We start from the raw sequence: 15,319 nt of genomic DNA on the forward strand, positions 1-15,319 counted from the left end.
AGTAGTGAAAGACCTTTATTTTGAAAAGAAAAAATGCCGGAAATCTGAACTTTAATCATCGCCTCAAATTTCTGTAATCATTAATCATCTACACTGTTTGTATCTAATAAACAGTACAGGTTCTTTGTTAAACCAAAACCAGTTCTGCTGTCTGGGCTATAACCATAGACTGTATATAAATGCTATAACTCCGTTTTGAACCGGAAACAGCACTATTTCCGGTTCCAGACGCGCCTAAAAGGAAACAAGACGCTGTGGCTGAAGTTTGTGTTCATATTTCTCTTAACGTTACCAGTTTCCACACACTGACAGGTGACTAAATGGACTATTAACACAACTGTAACATAATTGGCTGGACTGTTGTACCATTAATCCTTAACTAATGGTGAGTTATGGCCATTTTCCCCCAAAGACTGAATTAGCTAACGTTAATGTTAAAGTTATGTTAACTTAGCTCACTGCCTAAATGATCTCTGACACTTCACCGTGGGTTTATAGCTAACTTTAGTCTACGGTGGTGGAAAAGGTATTCATATTATTTACTTGAAAAGGCAATATAATAGAAAGCAGCTAAGCTCATTAACGTTAAGTTACTCAAGTACTTTTTAAGGGAAGTTACTTAAACTTTAAACGTTAACTTGCTTCAGTATGTGATGCTGCAATCTCTGCCTCACTGCATTACATGGAAATATTTTACTTTTACTTAACTTACTTTTATTTTACTTTCATATTTACTAGTTACTTGATGATGAAAAATTATATTTAAAATACCGATAATGAAAATATGTTAATGTATCATAATACATCATGATATGATATGTTATAATAATGTAACTCAGCCAGGGGCCTTTATAATGTGTCCTTTTATTTTGATAGATAGTACTTATTCTTCTTATTTTTACTTCTAATTAGTAAGTTTAACTTGTGGTTTTGAAGCTACAGTACTTTACTACAATAAAGTGCCTGAATACCACTTAGTTAACATAGTAAATATACTGCACTACAGGTAAAAGTCCTGCATTCAAACAGAAGTATTAGCAGAAACTGTACTGTATTATCTAAGCAATAGTTAGTATACATTTTTCAGTTTGGCATTGTTCAGTGTCCTTTGTTATATTATTGTATTATTACTATTTGGGCTGCACTTATATCGTAAAAAAAAAAAATCTAATTGTGATAAATCTTGACATATTTACGATATGCCATAAGATTCATGATTAGTGAGAATGCAAATTTTTGCATCACACATTCATTTTCACTGAAAAGCTATTACAGTCATGATGTTGTGACATTTGTCTGAACCAAACAAACATTTTTTTGTAGGCCGGGGTATCTCTACAGCGCTACAGTACTACGTTATAGTGCTGTTATGTCACACATTTTTACTTCCATCAAAAAAATAGCAGCTTCTGCGATTTGGATATTGCACTTGGCCAAATTGGGATTTGCTAATATTTAGATCAATTGTGCTGCCCTAATTACTATTGATAATTGTAAACAGCCTTTTAATTTTGTCATGAGTCAAGGTTAAGTGAGGGCATTTTATACACTATTGTGATGTTTACGAATGTATCTATAAGAATCTATTATATTTTATAATCATATTTTACATCATAGTTTATATACTGAAAATACACCCAGTTGCCAGTTTATTAGCTACACCTAGCTAAAACTAATGCAGTCGAGTTCTGCAATAAATATCTTCATGGTGGTTATCACACTCTGTTTTTGTTGAAAATGTTTCTGAGAGTTGTTGATTCAACTGTACGGCCAGTTTAGAGGATGTAGTTTGTGGTGTTGTAGTGTGTTATGCTGATATAGTTTTTTTCAGGTTGAAGGATGACAAGAGGACCGAAGTTCAAACATCCACTCTGCTGACCTCTCCTTGAGCAAGTCACTGAATTTTTACTAGCTCTAGGGCGCTGCACTGTAGCTGATCTCTGACATCAGTTGGAGGTGTACAAATGATGAACAAGTTGCCCTATGGGTGCAATAAAAGGTCACATATAAGTGGTTCGTAAGGTCTTGAGGATGAGGAAGTGGGGAGACCGAGTGAAAAAGGTTGAGCAGCTTGCTCAGTCGTTCCAGCTGAATCCTCTGGCCTCACCCTACAAACCTCGACTGTGGCCGTGTCAGCCTTCCTCCATCTGGAAGCTCTTCCCTCGTCAAATTATGGCTTTCAGCTTTGCTCAGAGCTGCAAAGAGGTAACACAAGACTTGGCACTTGATTATGTCATCAGTCTGTACCTTAGATTTTACATTCTGTGTGTGTGAAGGATAACGTGCTGATATTTGTGCTTTGCATTCCCTAGGCTGTACATGTTTTTGCGCTTGAGAAAGAAAAGACCCCCCTTGGTCAAAGGATGTACCTGGTTACCAGTTACAGTGAGCTGTGGCATTACTACAGGTAAGTATAAATTCTATATTGCAAAATGCGGTGAATCTTCGTTTGTGCGTTGATGGTTATTTGTTTTTCAGGACTTACACACAGTCCTTGATGCACTGCTATGAGGTGATACCAGAGGGCGCTGTTTGTAAGCTTTACTTTGACTTGGAGTTCCACAAACCCTCAAACAAAGGAGCTGATGGGAAAACTATGGTGTCTTCACTTATCCAGGTAGGGTACTTTTCACTGACGATGTATGTTCCTGCGTTCTGTTCAAACTTATTTTTATCAAACAGCTTGCTTCACATTCAGATAACAATGATTCAGAAGTTGATCAGTTTAATAATTATTGAAACAAAAATGTGGCATAAAAAAATAAATACAAAAGGGAAAATCCCTCCCAACCTGTATATATTTCACTCATGTTCTTCTAATTTCAAGCTGCAATGTCCTGCTACAATTAAGGGCTGAAAAAAATTATTAAATTTAGATATTTTAATTAAGTTTTTAGTGACATTTTAATCCTTGGGACTGTAGTTTTCTTTCACTATTTAAGTGTGTAAATATGTCTTCGCTCTAATGGGGGAAAGAAAGAATTTCTGAGGGGAAGTAAGGTTCACTGTTGATTCCAACAAGACAAGGATGATTAGTTGAATAAATCAAAATGATAAACTGTGAAAAAGTGATAAAAGTGATGGCTTAAAGTTGCTTCTGGAGACTAGAATCTGTCGCATATGGGAGATTATGTGTAGTTTGTAGTTTGTAGTTACTTTCTTAAAGATGTAGGATGTACTGTATATTTACCGGTCTGTGTGTTGACAGTACGTTTGTGACAAGCTAATGGACATTTATGGGATTCAGTGCTCCACAAACAATGTCCTCAATCTCGACTCCAGCACAGAAGAGAAGTTCAGTCGACATCTCATCTTCAATCTCCAGAATGCAGCTTTCAAAGACAACATACATGTGGGTATGTTCTGTGTTGAATAGAAGGAACAAAGACTGATTTTGTTTTCTTCATATATAACTTCAGTTCATATATTCTGTCTGTCTTTTTTTATTAGGTAGATTTATCCATGCAATTCTTCAACCAGTTCTGAGCACACCCAAAAATGGTAGTGTCCTGAATGTTGGGATGAATTCAGTGGCAGAGAACAGTGAAACACGGTTTGTTTATCAGACGTGTGAAAATAAATATTTAAAAATATTTATAATTTTCTCTGCTATCATCACTTTGTGTAATTTTTGTCAATGACGCACTGACAGCAGAACGCATGCTGTTTCTGAGGGGAAGCCGGCACAGGCAGGTGAGATGGCTGAGAGTCCACAGACCAAGAGGCGCAAGCAGGAAGAGAGAGACCTCAGGTTCCTCAAGGTGAAAAACAAGGATGGCCAAGACTGTCTCTTTGTCGATCTTGGTAAGAGAAACCACAAGCTTTTTTTCCTTTTTTTTTCTTTTTTTTTTTTTTACCATTATATCAGAGACATGCACTTAACTTATGTTAAATACTTGTCTTGATATATTCAGTACCTTTTTTATGTATATTGTTTTGTAGGGCTGCAGCTAACGATGATTTTAGTATTCGAAGCTTCTATAGATTATTTCAACGATTCATCGTTTAAGAAGTACTTTTGCTTGGCGGCAAGAAAACGCGTGAAATGGGAAATGAGCGATCCTGCACAGGAAACAGCTGTTGTTTGTTATTATAAAGATGGCGATAATAAAGACAAAGAATATGGGTGAAAGGATGGATTAGCATACGCAGGTAGCAGGGACCGTCTGAGCTACAGAGAGAGCTGGAGGGGAGTTAACTTATGACTGTGAGGTTATAACTCACGGCCCAATAAGGAGAACAAACGCACGTGTGTACATTTTCATCTGAGGACTGCAGTTTACTTTGGTTAGCCTTCAACTCAACAATCAATCATGATTTCAGTTAAATGCTAAAGTTGCTGTTACTGTTACCTTGTCTGTGGTCCGCTGGCAGAACACCAGGTGCTTTCTGATAAGTCGCCGTCGTGCTGTTGCCGAGGCAACAAAAGTTTAGTTTTACGGTGGACGGACCGTAACAGTACAGAGTTGTTGTTTTCTTTAACTTGAAATAATCCCATACTTTGGACACTTTCTTCTTTGTCCCTTGCTATTCTCTATTCTCTCTCTTCCTCCACTTTGCAAACAGCTCCATCATAATCACGTCGTATTCACAGCGTAAATGTGATGTGCGACAGTAATAAATGTCCCTGGAAACACTGTGCTGTATAGTTACATGGATTAAACGAAGCATCGATGCAAAGAATTTGTGTCGAAGCATTTTATGAATCAATTTTACCGATTTAATCAATGAATCGTTTCAGCCCTATTGTTTTGTAAACCTTGCCAGTATTTACTAATGGTTATATTTTACAAAAACAGGTGTTTACACCAAGAACCGCAATTTCCGACTTTACAAGTCATCAAAAGTTGGAAAGAACGCTGCATTCACGGTGGCAGACAACAACAAGTTTATTGCCAAACCTGAAAAGGGAATTTCCGAGGAGGAAAGTGTATTCTTGGCTTCCTTAATCTGTAATGTGAGGTACATAGAACACATTTTAACGCAGTTTTTTTGGCTGCTTCAATTATTACCTTTATCAAGCCACAGCAATTAGAGCTTATTTCTGTGTGTCATTAGTTTCACAGGTCAAAGGATTCTAACGTGGGACATCCCAGAAACAAAGGAATCCAAAACCTCAACGCTACTTGGCCAGCAGGGGTCAGCCTCAAATGCAGGTAACAAATGACAACAGAGGAATCTCTCCATATTATGCATACATAAATAGTGTATTAAATAATCAGCCAGCATAGCAAAGTTTTACCTTGAAATTTTTCAACATAAATAGTTTTAATCTTTAATTTAAACTTTTTTCTCATGCATCACTGGCAGACTCACTTAATGGCTGCCTGTCGTCCCCTCATCAAGAAGTGGACAACTTTGTATTAACTGTGGTTACAAAGGATGGCGTACATGGAAGTAAGTGTTGGGCTGATACAGGATATGCTTTTGCAAAAGATGTGTCCTTTTCAAAACATGTGCATGTCTAGTTTGGGACCTTGGGCTCCCACCAATGGTTGTTTTCATTATCGTTTAATCTTTTGATTATTTTCTCAATTAATTGATAAATAGTTTGATGAATAGTTTGGTGTATAAAATGTCTGGCAGCTGTGAAAAATGTCTGTCACAATTTCCTAAAGCCAGAGGTGATGACTTTAGATGTTCAACCAACAGTTCAAAGCCCAACAATATGTATAAAAAGCAGAAACCCCTCATATTTGATGAACTGGAACATATTTTTAGTGGACAAAATAACTTGTATCAGATATCAAAATAGTTGCAGATTGTTTTTGTTGTTTTGATTAACTAATTGATTAATTGTTTTAGTCCTAGACAACCCACATTTCTGTTGCTTTGTAGCAACATACAAGTGCTGAAGATACTGTGCATGGTGTGTTTGTGGAGCTGGTAAATAGTTCTACTAGATATCATCTCAAATTTTGGTTGTCTGTGTGAGTCACCAAATTGATACAGGTTGAACTTGTGTTTACTTAGATTTAAAAGCTGCTTTAAGTTAATTTAGCTCAGATTATTATTGTAGCTGGCATTGTCAGAGAAGATTTGGCAAATGTTTCATGGGCACAACCCACATACTCAGCTCTGCTGTTCGTTCCACAAATGCATGTTCCTTACCAATGTGGCACCATTTAAAAAGGAAATAATCAGGATTTCCAAAGGTATAAGATTTATTGCCAAGAAGCATTGTTACAACAAAGAAATACTCTACCAAACACACATTTCCTTACTTTTTGTGCGTAGTTTATATGAAAAACACGATATATGATCAAAACTATTGTTATATTTTTGTTCTATACCACCCAGCACCTTGTGATAGCATACAGTATGTTTCTATGAACATTTGGTGAGTTGTGAAATTTGTGTGTTCAAACCATCCACTGTCAGACAGACAGAGCGTACTATGCAAGGACTGATTGTAACAGTGTAAAACAGGAATGTCTGTTATGTATACTTGAACAGGCATCAGACGATGGAACTACTTTGCTGCTGAACAACTGCTTGTCTACGACATCGCAAAATACCGCTGGTGTGAAAATGTGGAAAGGTTTCATAAAAGCAACAACATCATGTACGTATGTTTCATATTTTGTAGACAGTCTTTAAGTGTGCTCCGCCTTTCTGATCTGGTCTCATCCTCCTCTGCAGGATTGTTGTGGATCTCAAAGAGGAAGTGTGGTACCAGAAGTGTCACGATCCTGAATGCAAGAACTTCCGGTCCTCAAGTATGTAATGCGGCCATACAGACCTTTTCTAATAAAAAACAACTCAAGGACACATGATCTGTCTGTGGGGTAATAAAATGTGGTAATAAAACCTGTCTGAGAAACATTTTTTATGTTACAGGTTACCCACTGCCACAGGAGATCTGTGTCAGCTACATCATGAAACTGGTTTGTTTGCTATACTTTTAACTAGCACCTTTTGTTAAAGCTCAAAGACACGGTATTCTTCACAACATGCAGCAGCGTATCATCACGTCTTCTGTTCTCTGACAGGATGAGGAAGACCAGGCTTACTTAATGGACGACGCTGGCAACATTGAACCCAGCCATGCACCAAACCAGGCCCGTCAAAGCACATTGTGTCCAGAGGAGGAATCTGCTGATGTGTGGGGAGACGGACAGGATGACCAAGAGTATTTAGAGAGCCTGGACGAATTTGAACAAAACAGCGGAGATATCTCTGATCAACTTCTGCTGAAATGTATGGAAGATTTTGATTCCCACTAGAGGGTGAGATTTATTTTATTTTGCCTGGCTGTACAGCTTTAAAGATTCTGGTAACACTTCCAAGTCCTCCCTCCGATTTAGCATTTAAAAGCATTATAAACAATGTAAAAATGGTGTATAACACCCTAGAATGTAGTTGTAAGTGTTTATTATTGTATTTGTCAACCACTGTAACTTAACTCTTCCTGTGGGCACCCATCAGTGAAGGCTGCTGTATTATCAGATTGTGTATTATAATATAGTAAAACACACTTGAAATATAGTATAGAAATATAAAGTTGTTGACAATTACTGTACAATAATAAACACTTAAAATGGCATATTTGCTTATACTACATTAGTGTTATAAACTATTTAATAAAATGTGTTGCCAAAATATATGGATTAATGCACTTTAACAATTAGAATGGAACAAAAAGGTTTCTAGCAACAAAAATATTTAGAAATCATTTATGCCCTTTCAGGAATCCATCAAAATATGTTTCTCCATTCCAAAAGACAAACTGTATACCACAATTTTGGAGGAAAGTTTATTTGGTACAGTTGATAAATAAAGATACTGTACATATAACTCCAGCACAAAACTGCACCTTTGCCCTTTTCACATCATAAGAGTCTTAAAAAAAACAACAATATGGCTTAAACTGTCAACGAGGCCTCGACATGATTAAATGTGTCCAATGACCATAAAAAAATGTGAATTCACAACACGTTTTTTGTGAAACATCTGAAATGCTGCTCTGTTACACACAAGACTCTTAGTTTCATGGACCATCAGGGAAAGGTTAATTTGACATGCTGACGAGGACGTGGAATTACTTTTGAAAAACCGGCTTCTTAAAATGAACAGTGATACTAGCGAGCCAAATAAATACCCTGAAGACGTGTGCATCATACAAATGACCGTATGTAGATTTATCCTGCAACCAATGGCACTGAAACATGAAAAAGGAAAAAAGGCATGTACATTGTCGTAACATTTGAGATTTTCCATGCAGAAACAAAAACAACCAAATGGCACAAACGGTCTGTCAAGCAACAAGATTCCTAATAGGCCATCATCTACATTGCGCACCAAAACCGGTTTATCAGTCCTTTTAGCATACAGCATCGAGAAACATGGGAATGCAGGTAATTATAACTACAGCGCATCAGGCTTGACACTTTGCATACAAATAGACTTTTCAGCAGATACACTATTTACAGGTTTAATGGTTACATTAAATATCAACTTAAATAGAACCAAAACATTAAATAGTCTGGTATATAAATACTTTGTCACTGTTGAAAAAGCATGTTTATATGATCTTTTGTGGTTACCAAGAATAAAAAACACGCAGAAATGTCTTCAGGGGCTGGACCTTTCTGACCATGACATAGTCAGATTTGATGGCAGTTAAGGCATAAGAAGTCTCATTTCCCCTTCGTTTTTAAACCCTTACTCTTGGATAACTTATACCGGTCACATGATGACATGTTCCTGGATATTATGAACTAATAAGCCAGTGATGGCAGGGTAAATTTAGTGCTACAATTGCTAGATGAAGTGGGGACAATACATACGTCAAACTGAAATTCATTATCCAGTTTGTTTGAAAGCAATTCCCAAGATTGTGAATATTGTTACTTGTAGATAAATTGAGGCAAATAACCATCAATAAACTATTTGGTTCTGGCTGTGTGCTCTAAATGATTGTCACGTTCCCTACAGTATTCCTCGATCCCAGTTTACATCTTAATTCCGGCATAGAGTTCATCAATTTTCCCTATGAAGCGGCTCCGAAGCTCAGCCCTCTTGGCCTTCAGGGTGGGTGTCAGTAAGCCGTTCTGGACAGAAAACATCTCAGGATGTAATGCAATATCTCTCACCTGCAAAGAAAAAAAAAGCAAAGAAAAATGAATAACAAAGAATAAAAAAACATATTTGAAGTAGGGCTGCAGCTGTTTTGTTATTGATTATTTTCTTTCAGTTCATAAAGTGTCCAAAAATAGTGAATAATTAATGCCCATCACAAGAATAGCAGCACATTCTGACATTTGATTATTGTATAATTTACATTTGTCAATTGGCATAATTGACTTTAGCATTAAATCAAAATACCTTAAAGGGTATCTTCAGTAATTTTCAACATGGATCCTAATTTGATGAAAAAATGTGTCATTTGTTCAGTATTGAGCAAAATAGGGCTGCAACATAATTCTTGCGGGCAATTGCACCCCATCAAAGTACGGCCACTAATGTGCTTGTTTTTGCCAATGACAGGCTCAGATTGTTATTGTAAGTGTCTGACAATATGGAAAGGATCCCTACAGAGATAAACCTTTTTTAAAAGAGTGAGATCATTTTTGTTTAACCAGAAGCAGTCATTTTATCACTCTCGTCAAAGCCACCAGACTCCGTTGATAAAAACAGTTTACCTCGCAAAATACGGGAGTTGCTGTTGTACCGCTGCTTCGATCGGTCAAATTTGACGGGGCACAATTGCCTGCAAGGATTCTGTTGCACCCGTTTTGCTGCAGCCGACTGCAGCACGCTCGCTCAATACTGTACCCATTTTTAAAAACTGTCCCAATTAGTCACATAGGCACAAAAAACATGTGAAAATAGGGTCCAGGTTGCAAAATACCAAACTTATCCTTTAAATAACATATTCATTTTTTAAGTAGCTGGTGATTTATTCAGTCTGTGAATTTAAACTGATAAGTTTGCTAAATATTTCAGTTTAATTTGAAGATGAGAAATAAAGAATTATTTAATTAAATGTGTTTTTGCACTTAAAGAAGTTGCTGATGCCAGACCAAAGCAGCAGAATGAAAAATGCAGAACTTGATAGATAAACAGGTCAAACATGGCAACAATCACCTGCTCAAATGACTTTAGTCCTGCCTCTTTGCCCAACCTCAGGATGTCCTCCAGAATGGCATTCTTCACATCCTAAAAACCAGTCAGAAAAATATTATATATGCATAGCAAGAAAGGCCGTGTGTTTGGGCTGCTAATAGGCCTACTAATGAATCTCACCATGTTATTGCAAAGTTCAGCGTATGATCCTTCAATCCCCTTTTTCTTGATCCAAATAGGTAAAAAGTCTGGATCAGGTACCACTATCCCCACCAGGCATGCCTGAAAAATACAACACGGATAACAGGAAAATCAGTGGCACACCAACCGTACTAAGCTAGAAACTACTGTGAATATCTGAGATGTAGTGCTACATCGTTATCATGTTACTTACCTGTAAGCTTTCACCGTAAACAAATATCTGGGCCACTGGATCACTGAGATTATAGATGGTTTCTATTTTCTCGGGGGCGATGTATTCTCCTTGTGCCAGCTTGAAAATGTGCTTCTTTCTGTCAGTGATCTTCAGAGTGCCGTTCTGCAACAAACCAGGAGAACTTGAAATTAAGGTTACAACTGATGCTAAGCTACTAGACTTAATACCCACAACAATAATCAAAGATCAGTAGTGCCCTTCAGCCAGTTCTGCTTACAGGAAGCCATTTCCCAATGTCTCCTGTGTGCAGCCATCCATCCTGGTCGAGTGCCTCTGCTGTTTTCTCGGGATCTTTCAGGTATCCCAGGAATACATTTGGTCCTTTGACACATACCTAGAAGGAGAGATGATAACATGTATTGTTATGCTGGTGTTGTTGTCTGGCACACAGACCTTTCCACTGCAATGTTAAAAATTGTATCCATGCTAGTGGCATGGTTTTAGGGGTGGCAATGTTGGTCTGTTGAGAAAAAAAATGTTAACATCACGTACGCCACCATGAGGTTGATGTTTGTGGTTTTTAGTTAAATGTCTTGAAAGCTGTTGAAATCTAGTTCAGACATTCATGTCCCCCTCAAGGTAACATTGCAATCACTTCAAACCAAGTTATATTTTTGTCCAATACTTTGCTGGTTAATGACCAAATACCTGCAAAACTAAAGACACTCCCATCAGTCTCAGTTGTACTTTGTGTTTAGTGATAAGTAGAAAAAGTGAGCAAGATAATATGTAAAACTAAAGTGTCGAACATGGTACACATTATACCTGCTGGACATCCGCATGTTAGCATGCAGAGAGCATTTAGCTCAAAGTACTGCTGTGCTATGTACATCTGCTAACATGACAGTAGACTCTTATTCATTAACGTAATTGAAACTTAACTCTGTCATGTGTTACTTGTGTTTATCATGATTTAATCTGTATATATACATACATACATACATACATAGTATTTCTTCTTTACAACTTGTTAAGCTGAATAAATGCTTAACCTAATGAAACTGGAAAACGGTACAGTAAATCCCTTATTATAGTGTAGTGTGGGTTGGAAAACCCACTTGACAACAGAGGACTTACTTAGACTTATAAACTCAGCATAAAACAGTTGGAATAAAGCAAATAAATACATTTCCACACCCACTGTGTGTATTTGATTGTTACTGAAGCAGCACTCCTCACCTCTCCTTCTCCGTTGGCAGCCAGGTAATTCATTTCTGGCACATCCACCAGTTTGATATGATTGCAGGGCAGAGGAGCCCCAACGTGTCCTGAGATGCAAAATAGTCACAGGTTATTGTCATGGTTCAAATTGTGTAAATTTTACACACAGGCTGTAATACACTAGAGTGGAGAAGAGCCACCATTAGTGGAAGTTCTAGCTTTTACCTGCTGTCCAGTCCCCGGGCATTGACAAGGAGCACCCGGCTGTACATTCTGTCTGCCCGTAGCCTTCATAAAACTGCAGAGTGCATGGCATGTTTTTAGTGACATTAATGAAAAAATAAACAAAGTTATTCTATAAAAATTAAATGAGGTATATGTGAGTCACCTGACAACCCAGTGCAGCTCTTAGGAATGTCAGGATGGTTGGAGACACTGGAGCTGCTCCTGTAATCATGAGTCTGACACGACCGCCCAGGCTCGCCTGCAAAGAGTGAAACAAACGGGAAGACTCGAAATGTCAAACTGAAACACTGGCCCATTGTTTATTATACATCATAAAGTCCACTGGAGTTTCAATTTTAGAAAAAACATTTATAAAAATTTGTATTTATTATTCTGTCCATGAACCTGCTAACAGAGGACCAAGACTGAAAGCTGAACAAAAACACAGGATGCTTTTACAGAGTGTGGCATGTTTACCTGTACTTTCTTGAAGATGAGTTTGTCCCACATGCTGTCTGTTCGGACCACGCCATTTTTAAGCTCTGCCTCCTTCCTTCTGAAAGCCAAATCAAGCAGCCATTTCTTCAGTGGCGTGTTGGCTTGACTAAATACCTGTGGAGAATAGAGACTAGCTTGGTTTGAGAGCCTCCTGCACTGGTCCTGCCACAGAGAATTACCACTATTTGTTTTAAACATTTAAGACGGCAGCCGACCAGAGAAGTAGAACCTGTGACTAGAACAGTTAGTGACTAAACGGAATGAGTAAAAAATAAAATACAAAATAAATTATAGTCCCAGAAGAAAGTTCCTGAAAAAATGTAACAAGAAAACAGTAAATCAGGTGGCTCTTCTCTTATCTATGACTTTTGTAGAACAGTAGATAAACTACATGAACTTATGCTTTGTCTGACCTTATCAAACATGCGGTTGAGGAGACGTGGGACCACAGGAAAGACTGTTGGCTGCAGTGTTTTCAAATCATCCATCAAAAGTCGAATGTCCCCTTGGAAATAGCCGATTCGTGCCCCATGGATGAGGATAACACCCTGATGAAAAGCCAGATATTACAAAGAGTACAGTCTAGACCTGCTCTATATGAAAAGTGCAACGAGATAGCATCTGTTTTAAATCACTATATAATTATATAAATATAATTTAATTGAAACCGAATTGAATTCCTACTTGTTCAAGTCAATGTGATGATATATCCACAAGGGGACATTTCACTAGATATTGACTGTTTGTTGATTAAACAAAGCTTTATTTCCCAAATTTAGAAGCAGCGTTCTTAAAAGTCACCTTGAAAGTCAAAGGCTCCTTGGTCATTTATGGATCACAAAATTCATTGAAACAGAAGGACATTAAGCTTAATAATATATGTGTCGTGTTTTTTTGGCTATGCTAACACTGCACACAGGTTCTCGCTTTCTTTAAAGCTGAGGAGGGCTGGGTGTCTGTTGAAATTTTTTGGTACCTGTGCCGAAATGATTCCCAAGTTTCAGTATAGATAGCACAACAATAATACTTTCTTTGAGTATAATAAACATGCTTGTTTCTTTAATACCCTTTTTAAATTAAACAAAAAGCCAAACTTCTCAAAAGGAAGTATTTAATTTATCTGCAGCTATAGACCTCGCAAATATAAAATACAGTCAGAAATAAATTAAGTTTATACATAAAAATGGAATTGTGAATCTGGCCAATCATTTAATGCCAATGTTTAGTAGAGTTTTAGGAACCCTCAGTGCTACAGACACATTTCAGTACTCAAAAAGTTTTCAAAACCCAACCCTAAAGTTGAAGAGGTTAAGTTTGAAGGAGATCATAAAAGCCACTACACTTCAATATTGTTATTAAAAGCAAATAGAGCACTTGTGCTATCAATATTCCCAAACCTCTCACATTTTTTTTATAATTAACATAATAAATAAACAAAACCTACTTATAAGACAGTTGCTTTTAAAAACAAAATGAAAACTCATTACAGAGCCATAATTTAGTCCTATAACTCTTTAAACTACATTAGTAATTTCATCATGCAATATGTCTGAAGGTAAACGAGTCCAACACATACCTGTACAACCCTCTCAAACATGTGAGCTAGGGGGAGATAGGATACATGAATGTCATGGAGGTCCAGCATGCAGTGTACCTGCAGGGGACACACAAAACACATGCATGTATGCAGGTCAAACATGGAATACTGTACCTCCACCACCCTCTCAAACATGTGGGCCAAAGGGAGGAAGGAGATAAGCACATCTTTTTTGTTAGGCTTCAGTGTGCCCTGGACGACAAAACACACAGGGTAGGAAGAGGAGGAGGAGTGAACGGACACAGGAAGAAGACAGAGGAACGGAGACAAGAAGGACAGGAAAACATAAAGGGGTCAAAGAGGGTCAACCTAAGTCTGACAGGGATTTTAGATGTTAAGCAAGGTCCATCGAACCGCTTAGTGCTTACATTTTATTTGATCCAAATCGCATGACTGCAAGTGTGTGGGTTTCAGAAGTTGGGCACAATTCAGTCAGAGGTGAAAAGAGAAGGGGGAGGATGCAATTTTCTGCATTGTTATACATTTATCTAACAAATAACAAATAGTTGTTTCTTGTGCTTTCCATAATAAGGGGAGTAAAACGAAGAACTCTGTGTCTGTGTAAATGCTCTATTATTAATGCACTAATCCTACTCATAATCACTTTTAGTTACTGTAGTTACTGTAGTTGTAGCAATTTATCTTTATTTTGTTCACTTCCTTTAGTTCCTGTTCTAATCACTGATTGGCTCCCACTTACACCTTTCATTCCTCCTAATTGAGTTGATTGAGTTCATCTGCACTCCCTTTCACTTCCACATGGGGCGGCAGTTCTAGTAAGAAGTTTAATTTACTCTTTAGTTTGATCCTATGTTTATGAAAACTTAATTTAGATGTCTGTCTCCTTATTTCCTTGAAATGGGCATGTGAGTTTAGTTTCTAATCTTATGTTTGCTTTCTTTCAGATCGAACAACTCATGTGTCTTTCTTTTCCCTCATTATGTTGACAAATGCCTCATTTGAATTGGAAGAAATAAAACGTTTTTCAGAGGATATTCATAGTTTCCTGGCTTCCTTCTGCGCATTCTGACCGATGCGCCCAATGACGATAGTGAATGTACCCTTTTGAACCCCTCCTACTTTACAGTTGCACTGTTAGAGAACTTTATGGTAGACAATATTGTTTGCTTCTTTACCACAAAAAGTAGTTCTTTACTGCCTTCTCTTTGATATTCAGTTCTAGTGTGTTTTTAGGAGAATATTAACGGTAAACAAAAACATAAATCATTTTTAATCAGATTTTTTTTGTTAAATAAAAACATAAAAAAGGAGTTTCCCCCCAGCTCTAAGTAGGGTAAGCAGCAGAGGATAAAGATGTTTTGCATACACAACTA

At 37.4% G+C, this 15,319-nt stretch overlaps 2 protein-coding genes across 9 annotated transcripts in view; one reads left to right on the forward strand and one right to left on the reverse strand.

Moving 5' to 3' along the window:
* Positions 1 to 155: 155 nt before the first annotated feature.
* On the forward strand, positions 156 to 14,978 carry primpol (primase and polymerase (DNA-directed)). 5 transcript variants are annotated; one of them, XR_006824963.1, is made up of 16 exons: positions 222 to 385; positions 1,832 to 2,205; positions 2,313 to 2,407; positions 2,479 to 2,617; positions 3,209 to 3,356; positions 3,451 to 3,553; positions 3,653 to 3,804; positions 4,800 to 4,962; positions 5,059 to 5,156; positions 5,311 to 5,397; positions 6,457 to 6,565; positions 6,643 to 6,719; positions 6,841 to 6,887; positions 6,993 to 7,229; positions 14,652 to 14,761; positions 14,891 to 14,978. XR_006824963.1 is itself a non-coding variant. In XM_046048421.1 (15 exons), exons 2-14 carry the CDS (start codon positions 2,032 to 2,034, stop codon positions 7,224 to 7,226), a joined length of 1,626 nt encoding a protein of 541 aa, XP_045904377.1. In that variant the 5' UTR covers positions 222 to 385; positions 1,832 to 2,031; the 3' UTR covers positions 7,227 to 7,229; positions 14,891 to 14,978. The 5 variants fall into 5 exon arrangements, 4 of the variants coding, with proteins under 4 accessions (XP_045904376.1, XP_045904377.1, XP_045904379.1 ...); XM_046048421.1 differs by lacking the exon at positions 14,652 to 14,761; XM_046048420.1 differs by lacking the exons at positions 14,652 to 14,761; positions 14,891 to 14,978 and having other exon boundaries at positions 156 to 312; positions 6,993 to 11,644.
* acsl1a (acyl-CoA synthetase long chain family member 1a) overlaps positions 7,743 to 15,319 on the reverse strand; it is a 40,498-nt gene continuing 32,921 nt past the window's right edge. For all 4 annotated transcript variants that reach the window (XM_046048418.1, XM_046048416.1, XM_046048415.1 and 1 more), the window contains 11 exons: positions 13,965 to 14,042; positions 12,802 to 12,936; positions 12,368 to 12,502; positions 12,054 to 12,149; positions 11,891 to 11,963; positions 11,684 to 11,772; positions 10,722 to 10,838; positions 10,463 to 10,606; positions 10,249 to 10,350; positions 10,090 to 10,161; positions 7,743 to 9,095 (listed from right to left, as the gene is read on the reverse strand). In XM_046048418.1, coding sequence (XP_045904374.1) covers positions 8,955 to 9,095; positions 10,090 to 10,161; positions 10,249 to 10,350; positions 10,463 to 10,606; positions 10,722 to 10,838; positions 11,684 to 11,772; positions 11,891 to 11,963; positions 12,054 to 12,149; positions 12,368 to 12,502; positions 12,802 to 12,936; positions 13,965 to 14,042 — 1,182 coding nt within the window. In that variant the 3' untranslated portion in view covers positions 7,743 to 8,954. The remainder of the gene's footprint in view (positions 9,096 to 10,089; positions 10,162 to 10,248; positions 10,351 to 10,462; positions 10,607 to 10,721; positions 10,839 to 11,683; positions 11,773 to 11,890; positions 11,964 to 12,053; positions 12,150 to 12,367; positions 12,503 to 12,801; positions 12,937 to 13,964; positions 14,043 to 15,319) is intronic.

This window comes from Micropterus dolomieu, linkage group LG04, assembly GCF_021292245.1.
Source record: "Micropterus dolomieu isolate WLL.071019.BEF.003 ecotype Adirondacks linkage group LG04, ASM2129224v1, whole genome shotgun sequence".
Classification (NCBI taxonomy): Eukaryota; Metazoa; Chordata; class Actinopteri; order Centrarchiformes; family Centrarchidae; genus Micropterus; species Micropterus dolomieu.